The sequence below is a fragment of the Bombina bombina genome, chromosome 2 (assembly GCF_027579735.1).
Source record: "Bombina bombina isolate aBomBom1 chromosome 2, aBomBom1.pri, whole genome shotgun sequence".
In the NCBI taxonomy this organism is placed as follows: Eukaryota; Metazoa; Chordata; class Amphibia; order Anura; family Bombinatoridae; genus Bombina; species Bombina bombina.
This window is the reverse complement of record NC_069500.1, coordinates 1,358,590,959-1,358,600,602: the sequence shown is the minus strand read 5'-3', so window position 1 is coordinate 1,358,600,602 and position 9,644 is coordinate 1,358,590,959. Positions and strand designations below refer to the sequence as shown.

The window sequence follows — 9,644 nt, the reverse complement described above, 5'->3', positions numbered from 1 at the left end:
AAGTTGTCCAGATAATTCCTTTTTTACCTACTCCTGAGTCCTGAGACTATAGTTAGCATTGCTCAAGGAAACTGTTAATGATCAAGCAGAACTGTAAAAATGTGACATAATCTCACCTCTGGCCAGATTGAGTGATAAGAAAAAACAGTTATAAATCAACGTGAGTTGATCTGCTGGTACCTCTGTCTAACTCTAGCTGCAGTAAGTGAAAACCTTCAATAATGGGACTGTCTGGGAAGTATGAGCTGCAATCCCATGAAAACTTTGAACCTTTTATGAAAGCTATCGGTAAGTTCTATGTTCAAGCTGACTACATGGCTTATTTTTATTGTACCCATTCAAAGCATCAACAATAATACATCTGAATTTATTCAGATTTACTTTTATTTTAGTCTTGAAATGATCCAAAATATGGTTTTTGAGGAATTTTTGAATTATTTATATTCTGAAAAGACTTTCTTCGCTATTGTTATTTATATATATTTTTAGATTAATAAATCACAGATTTATTCTGTAACAACATATGTTTTACACAAATTACTGCTAGTTCATTATAGGTTTTCTGCTTTTTATATGGAAAATGTTAAATTAATTTCTAGTTCTAATGGAAAAATAAAATGCTCTAATTGGTTAAATCATTCTATTTTAGCATTAGTGTCACTACCAAACTATATTTCCAACCCCCCGCAAGCAAGTAAAACAAATAGCTAAATTCCCCTTATAAGCCGCAATACATTGCCCCTCTTTGGAGCAGGACATGGTGATTGAGCATACAGATCTAACAACCAATCACCTGCTGAAGAACTGCAGTGCACTGCGTCATCTAAGCAGGACTTTTCCTGTATTTTTAAGCCCTTTATAAGGGACACCAGACTGCAATATGTATATGCAAATCAAATAGCTGGTTTAGTAAATTTACAGCATTTTGAAAACCCAGGTTACAGATTTTGCATTTGGTCTCTATAGGTAACAAAGGACACAGCACAATTTTTATATGAAACAAGAGGTGTTTAGTTTCCTTTTGAAGTAATTGTTTACTGTTACATCTAAAGAGAATTGCATTTAAAATCTATTCTATTTTCTGTGACATTTTCAAATGCATAATTAACAGATTTACAAATGATATCCATCCTTTCTGTAAGGAAGTTCTTATGGAAATTAATCTGAAAACCTGCTAACAACTTGTGTTTATTATTACTGTAAGCCCAATCATATAATTTGTTTTGTTCTTCTAGGTCTTCCTGATGAATTGATCCAGAAGGGCAAAGATGTGAAGAGTATTTCAGAGATTGTACAAAATGGCAAACACTTCAAGGTCACAGTGACCACAGGGACCAAGGTTCTACATAACGAATTTACAATTGGCGAGGAGGCTGAGATTGAGACCCTAACAGGAGAGAAGGTCAAGGTAAGATGATCCTTACTCTTGTATATGATTGATAAAATATTCTTAAGCATAGAATGTTGAATAAGTCTGGTAACTGGACCATTTCTGGATGATCATCCTATAATATAAAAGGCCAAGTGTGTTTGTCCGAAGCTGTCATGTGCAGTAGAGGCTACACGAGGACAAACACACCTGGCCTTCAACAGACTAACCTCCTGGCATCTGGGGCCGAATGGGCATGACAGGGACGGGGCCGGGCATGACGCAGGTGGCGCTGGGTGTGCCGCGAATGGGGCGGGATGTTGCTGGGTGTGGTGTGGGCGGGGCCATGTGGGGCCATGCGGCTGTGAAAGAGAGAGCTCAAAAGAGGGGGGATAGAGAGCAAAAGAGGGGGGATAGAGAGCAATAGAGGGGGGGGATAGATAGAAAAAGAGGGGGATAGAGAGAGCAAAAGAGAGGGAGAGAGACAGCAAAAGAGAGGGGGGAGGAGAGCAAAAGAAAGGGGAGAGAGAGAGAGCAAAAGAGTGGGAGAGAGACAGCAAAAGAGAGGGAGAGAAACAGCAAAAGAGAGGGGGGAAATAGAGCAAAAGAAAGGGGAGGGAGAGGGCAAAAGAGAGGGGGGAGAGACAGCAAAAGAGAGGGAGAGAAATAGCAAAAAAGAGGGAGGAAAGAGAGCAAAAGAAAGGGGAGAGAGAGAGAGCAAAAGAAGGGGGATTGAGAGAGCAAAAGAGGGGGGGGAGAAAGGGAGAGAAACAGCAAAAGAGAGGGGGGGAAGAGAGCAAAAGAAAGGGGAGAGAGAGTGCAAAAGAGGGGGGATAGAGAGAGCAAAATAGGGGGGATAGAGAGAGCAAAAGAGGGGGAGAGAGACAGCAAAAGAGAGGGGGAGAGAGAGCAAAAGAGGGGGATGGAGAGAGCAAAAGAGGGGGGATAGAGAGAGAAAAAGAGAGGGAGAGAGAGCAAAAGATGGGAGATAGAGAGAACAAAAAAGAGGGGGGATAGAGAGAATAAAAGAGTGGGGGGATAAAGAGAACAAAAGAGAGGGGGGAGAGAGAGCAAAAGACAGGGGAGAGAGAGAGCAAAAGCGAGGGGGGAGAGAGAGAGCAAAAGAGGGGGGATAGAGAAAGAAAAAGGGGGGATAGAGAGAGCAAAAGAGAGCGAGAGAGAGCAAAAGAGAGGGGGAGAAAAACAGCAAAAGAGAGGGGGAAAGAAAGAGATCAAAATAAAGGGGAGAGAAAGAGAGCAAAAGAGGGGGATAGAGAAAGCAAAAGAGGGGGAGAAAGACAGCAAAACAGAGGGGGGAGAGAGCAAAAGAAAGGGGGGAGAGAGAGAGCAAAAGAGGGGGAATAGTGAGAGCAAAAGAAAGGGAGAGAGACAGCAAAAGAGAGGGGGAGAGAGAGAGAGCAAAACAGGGGGATGGAGAGAGCAAAAGAGGGGGGATAGAGAGAGCAAAAGAGAGGGAGAGAGAGCAAAAGATGGGAGATAGAGAGAACAAAAAAGAGGGGGGGATAGAGAGAATAAAAGAGTGGGGGGAAAAAGAGAACAAAAGAGAGGGGGGGAGAGAGAGCAAAAGACAGGGGAGAGAGAGAGCAAAAGCGAGGGGGGAGAGAGAGAGCAAAAGAGGGGGGATAGAGAAAGCAAAAGGGGGGATAGAGAGAGCAAAAGAGAGCGAGAGAGAGCAAAAGAGAGGGGGAGAGAAACAGCAAAAGAGAGGGGGAAAGAAAGAGATCAAAAAAAGGGGAGAGAAAGAGAGCAAAAGAGGGGGATAGAGAAAGCAAAAGAGGGGGAGAAAGACAGCAAAACAGAGGGGGGAGAGAGCAAAAGAAAGGGGGAGAGAGAGAGCAAAAGAGGGGGAATAGAGAGAGCAAAAGAAAGGGAGAGAGACAGCAATAGAGAGGGGGAGAGAGAGCAAAAGAGAGGGGGAGAGAGAGAGAGCAAAAGAGATGGGGAGAGCGCAAAAGAGAGGAGGAGAGAGAGCGCAAAAAGAGAGGGAGGAAAAGAGAGGGGGAGAGGGAGAGCAAAAGAGAGGGGAGAGAGAGAGATCAAAAGAGAGGGGGGAGAGAGAGAGCAGAAGAGAGGGAGGAGAGAGAGAGCAAACGAGAGGGGGCAGAGAGAGCCAAATAGAGGGGGGATAGAGAGAGAGCAAGGGGTGGAACCGCTGTACTGCAAAAAATGGCCCGTGTACACAGGCTTTAGGACTAGTTTGATATATTTTAGTATAAAGGAATTTAGAGATTGCAAATGCTTTTTTTAAGGGAATGAAATACAAATGATGTGTGTAATTATAAAAAAATCACTATGAGTTAACTTGTCTTTCCAGTAAGGTGGTATTTTTAATGTCAACTTAACTTTCCCAGTGAACAAGTTAACATTACACCAATACATCCATTTTTAATTTGTATTGCTCTCTTCCCAACATATCCTTTACTTGCAAGTCCTGTGTTTGCTATGATATTGCTTACTCATGAATCACAACATATATTAATGTGTATTAGAAGTAGTGTTACTGTTCACAGAAGTTCCTTTTGACACAAACAGGTACTCACTGGTCATTACTAATAATTTCCTTTCCTTATTTAATGGTATCGCGACAGGCCTGCTCTATATGTGTACATGGATACCGTTTTTATGATGTTTGTCGCTTTATTCATTTTAATTATACAAAGAATAAGAGTGCGCTCAAAAAGAGCTCTACCAAGACTACTAAATAGGTATATTGAAAAGTATGTAGGATCAATATAAACCTTAATAAAATCAGATCTAATACTGTAAATAAGAATATGAATATTTATTTATATAATCAACTTTAAAAACTTATACTTAAATACTTATAAGCATTCATACAAGTCTACAATCAACTAAAATGAGGATAAGGTGCACCTTATATTCTATACACAATTAGATTCTATACACAATTTCTTCAAATCAGGAAAAAGCAAAGATTTAATTGGAGTTTCTTGTATTTTTAGCGTGTATAAAAGATTGTATCCAAATCTTGCAACAAAGTATTTACACCTCTAAATAGATGTATACGATGTTTGAATATAATTCACACAAATAGTAACATCCAGCGGACAGCTGAGTAGCAATATTAGCACAATAATTTCCAAAAGTTGTACTGTTTAATTTCTTAGGTGTAATATTGTCTTGTAATCAAAATTGAGTGTTGCCCACACTAGAATTAACTCACCAGAATACGAAAGTTCACAGATATTTCACTGCCTTTCTCTAACCCCCTTTTTTGTTACCTTCTGTGTAGATTTGGCGTTTCAGAGAGCCATTAGGTTTAGCTCTGAAGTGTCTCACACACGTGTTTTTCTCCTCCACCAATCACAGGGTCAGATTACCGGTGGTAAAATTTTGAAAGCTCCGTAGACCGCAATCGATCAAGAGTTGTTTCAGGGGCAATATTCCAGCTGCTGCAAAAAGCTATACACCTATTTCGAGCAGGAAACTTCACATTAATCCTAGCCGTGTCCTAAGGAGGACTTTTACGTGTTAACGGCTTCTGTTGTAATCCGTGCAAAGTTTATACAAAATTCAATCTTTTTCCTTTACGAGACGTCCACATTAAGCTGTCCAGCTTTCACAGGTCTGAGTCATCTATGCGTTTCAGCAGAAATGCTTTTTTCAAGATGTGCCTGTGGACTTCCCGTCATGCTTTTATACCTGTCTTCTTAAAGTTGCAGGCTTTTTTTATTGGATACTTCATATTAAATGGTTTTTGACACGCTTATACCAAATTATAAACATTATACACGCTGTTATCCATTTCTTTGTATAGAATATAAATTAATAACAATCTTTACCTATAGACAAAAAAATAATCTTACATTAGGCATAAATGGTATAAACCTTTAAAGCATACACCATCATCATTAATATTACTGATATGGGAATAGTTAATCTATAACACAATATGAATCTAATAAATGCAATAAATACAAAATATATATATATGCTATTTCTTTCCAATTTCATTGTTATTTTTCCAAGAATAAAAACCTACTACATATAAATCGATAGATAACAATCTTACAGATAAAAATTATTATTAAATGTATAAATATTATTATTAAATACATAAAAAAAATATATATAGAGAGATACATATACACAATTAAATTAATTTATTTTAAAAGGCATTAGGTTTAAAAGTTCATTAGGATTAATATACATTAAATAAAAGAGTTTAGATCTAACTCAGCATTTAATCCCCAAGGGGCCATGGTTTTAAAATTAAAAATTAATTCGGCTTCAGTTTTTAATAATCTTTTATTTAAATCACCTCCTCTCCAGTCTTGTGTAATTTTCCTCACACCCCAATATTTTAATCCCTTTGGGTTTTGATTGTGTTCGTCTTTAAAATGTTTGGAGAGTAGATGGCCTTCCACTCCATTCTCGATATTGATGAGATGCTCTCTGATTCTATCCCTCAGCATACGCGTGGTCTTGCCTAAATATTGCTTTTTACAAGGGCATTCTATTAGATAGACTACGTTTTTATCACAACATTTAATTAGGTCCCTAATTTTATATTCCTTCTGTGTCACTGTTGATTTTACACTTGTTTTTTTACAGCTGAATTTACATGCTTTATTCATTTTACCTTTATGTAAACACAGCTATATTTCTTATTATGAATGTTATACCTTTAATCGTTTTTGATTAATGTAACCAAAGTGATATCTTTCTTCAATTTTAAAACCTGCAGACTGTTGTCCAACTTGAAGGTGACAATAAATTGATTGTTCAACTTAAAGGAATTACATCTATCTCCGAGCAATCTGGAGACATCCTAACTAATGTAAGATTGAACTAAAATTATATGCTTATTTTATTATATGTATTTTATGAAAAAAGTTTTGGGTAGCAATAGCCCTATTAAAAAAAAACTGTCAGGACAATAAATTTGGAGGCAGGCGATTGGAGCAGAGAAGTGGGTTGCTCAATGCCTCCGCATTAATTTACTTTGAACAGTGGACTAATGAGCCAGTGAGGATTGCAGGTTCTAGTCCCAACAAAGCCAATGTATTTATTTCTGAAGTCCTGAAATTCTTCCACTAATGCTCATGAACTAATATGCACCCCTAATTATATGATTAACACCAACACAGAGGTTAAAGGGACAGTCTAGTCCAAAATAAACTTTGATCATTCAGATAGAGGGGCATATTTACTATGGTGCGAGTGGACATGATCTGATATAGCGGATCATGTCTGCTGAACATCGATAAATGCAGAAAGCATGCGCTGTCGGCATTTATCATTGCACCAGCAGTTCTTGTGAACTGCTGGTGCAATGCCGACCCCTGCAGATTCGCAGCCAATCGTCCACTAGCAGTTGGTGTGAATCAACCCGATTGTATTCGATCGGGTTGATTTCTGTCCGCGGCCTCAGAGCAGGCGGACAAGTTATGGAGCAGCGGTCTTTAGAAGGCTCCCCGGGAACACGGGTCATCAAGCTTCTTATGGAGCTTGATAAATATGCCCCAGAGAATGTAATTTTAAACAATTTTCCAATTTACTTTTATCACCAATTTTGCTCTGTTCTCTTGGTATTCTTAGTTGAAAGCTAAACCCAAGAGGTTAATATGCTAATTTCGAAGCCCTTGAAGGCCGCCTCTTCTCTCAGGGCATTTTGACAGTTTTTCACCACTAGAGGGTGTTAGTTCATCTGTGTCATATAGATAACACTGTGCTCACGCACATGGTGTTCAGGAGAGCCAGCTCTGATTGGCTAAAAAGGATGTCTGTCAAAAGAACTGAAATAAGTGGGCAGTTTGCAGAGGCATAGATACAAGTTAATCACATACGTAAAAAAGTATTTATATAACTGTGTTGGTTGTGCAAAACTAGGGAATGGGTAATAAAGGGATTATCTATCTTTTTATAAAGAATAGTGTAGACTGTCCCTTTATACACAGAAGTAAAGGCCAGTAGATTGACAGTAGACTGCATACGGCATTCACTTATACAAAACATGTTGAATATGGCTGTGGATCACGGCATTTGTCTATTTTTGGTGTCAGATATATGTATATTATGGATTTGGACAGATCTTTGTATGTTACACTATTTAACAAATAAATCCGGCTCCAAAATAGACAACCATATTTAAACATCTAATATGTTTCTTAAAACCCCATCTGCATATTATTCTCAGGCTAATTGTTGCTTTGAATAAATCATTATGTTTGGCAATTTATTTAATGTTTGTTGTCTCTTAAAGTTTTACCAAAACAGGATATGAATTTCTACCTGTATTTGTATTACCTATAATGTGCTGAACCCTAAATATACCAGTCACACTCGCTGCTATCCCTGGGTACAATGCTTTGCTAATTGAATAGTTTTTAGATTACTGTCTTTATCATTTTAACATTTTCTGACATTTTGTTAATTGGTTATTTTCTATAGGTCATACCCAAGGGTGCTTTTTAGCTGATATATTTCATATATTATTATTCATTTAAATGTCAGGGGTAGAAGGCAATTTCAAAATGGACATGAAACCCAAATGTGTTTTTTTTATATTATTTCCTGATTCAGACAGATCATACAATTTTAATCAACTTTCAAATTTACGTCTATTATATAATTTGCTTTGTTCTTTTTGTATCCTTAGTTGAAGGAGTAGCAATACACTATTAGGAGGTAGTTGAAAACATCCAGTGAGCTAATCATGAGTCATACATGTGCAGCCACCAATTAGCAGCTAACTCCCAGTAGTGCGAATTGAGAATACCTAGGTATGCTTTTCCAGAATTGATCTCAAGAGAACAAGTCAATTAGATAAATTCAGTAAATAGTAAGTTCTAGCTGAATCATGAAATAAAAAAAAAGTCTTATGTCCCTTGCAATTTATTGATTCATCAAGTGCACATTAGGGGGCCTATTTATCAAATGTCTTGCGGACCTGATCGCTGAATGCGGAGACCTCGCTGAATGCGGAGAGCAATACGCTCTCCGTATTCAGCATCGCACCAGCAGCTCACAAGAGCTGCTGGTGCAACTCCGCCCCATGCAGACTCGCGGCCAATGGGCCGCCAGCAGGGAGGTGTCAATCAACCCGATCATACTCGATCGGGTTGATTTCCGGCGATTCCTGTCCGCCTCATCAGAGCAGGCAGACCGCTGCTCCATACCTGCTGTTTCTGGCGAGTCTGAAAACTCGCCAGAAACACGGGCCCACGAGCTCCGTTCGGAGCTTGTTAAATGGGCCCCACATTCTCAAGAAACAAAGGTCAAATTTGAAATGCACAGTAGCTCTAAATTGCTATTTTTTAGTAATCTGTTTTATTTGTTTGTTTTTTGTAGATCATGACTGTGGGAAACATCACCTACAAAAGAATTAGCAAGAGAGTTTGAGAGACGCTTGGTATTTTTGTTACTTTTACTGTGTTAAAGTGAGCAATAAACTTGTTTGTTAAAAAAATACACTTGTGAGTTTTAATTACACGTTGCATGTATAAAAATATCACTATGTGCTTAAATGAATATAACATATTTGCTAATATTTGGGAAACAAAATTAAGAGATACTTTGCAGCAGGGTAATCAACTAAGCATATAAAATGTGTATTAACATCACCCACTGATTCAGTGGATTCAGTGATGCCAGATCTCTAAATTGTATTATTTTATTATTCTGCTGTTTTAATGTCAAGTGCTGGAGACACAGATACGGTTACCTCAATATGCAAATAAATATACACAGTACATAAGACCAAACATTTCCTCATGTCCAGTGGTGGTGTTAGCATATCTAGAAATAAAAAGATCTATGCCCAATGCTGCAGAATTTTAGTGATGCAGCATTATGGCAGTTTGTGTTACCTGAGAACACAACACATCATTTTCAACTGACTCATTTGTTGGTCTAGTTTGGGTTCATATTATTCCCCCAGGAACCCAATAGCCACAGAATTTTATAAAAGCTGATCATCTACCCAACAAATGCACAACTAGGCTAGAAAAGGGTAAATGGAAGTGGTAGACTGGGCCAGGGTGGCAATCGTTTCCCCGGCCACTGATAGTGATGAGATCAGGTCCGGCAAAGATACAGAAGGTGCAGTCCTTAGCAAATAATTCATATTATTTTTTTACTGAGCCCTGTTGCAGTGAATGCCATTTGTTACTGCTTCTGCACCGTTGCTGCTAAATGGCCTTGCCCAGCATTCTCTCTTTTCCTCAAGGACAGCACTTGACAGCCCCACACTCTCACTGGCACTCACCAGGGAACTATCATTTCCCTGTAT

General features: G+C 38.6%; 1 protein-coding gene across 1 annotated transcript; it reads left to right on the top strand.

Moving 5' to 3' along the window:
* The first annotated feature begins 212 nt into the window (after positions 1-212).
* On the top strand, positions 213-8,822 carry LOC128648302 (fatty acid-binding protein 1, liver-like). Its single transcript, XM_053700920.1, has 4 exons — positions 213-288; positions 1,236-1,408; positions 6,099-6,191; positions 8,705-8,822. The coding sequence occupies exons 1-4, from the start codon at positions 222-224 to the stop codon at positions 8,753-8,755; spliced, it is 384 nt and encodes a 127-aa protein (XP_053556895.1). The 5' UTR covers positions 213-221; the 3' UTR covers positions 8,756-8,822.
* Positions 8,823-9,644: the final 822 nt, after the last annotated feature.

What these genes read in the sequence shown, in the direction of transcription:
- LOC128648302 (XM_053700920.1), top strand. Translation starts at nt 222, where the DNA reads ATGGGACTGTCTGGGAAGTATGAGCTGCAATCCCATGAAAACTTTGAA. An exon ending in ACCTTTTATGAAAGCTATCG is followed by an intron (nt 289 to 1,235) that starts GTAAGTTCTATG and finishes TTGTTCTTCTAG; the next exon opens with GTCTTCCTGATGAATTGATC. An exon ending in CTGGAGACATCCTAACTAAT is followed by an intron (nt 6,192 to 8,704) that starts GTAAGATTGAAC and finishes TGTTTTTTGTAG; the next exon opens with ATCATGACTGTGGGAAACAT.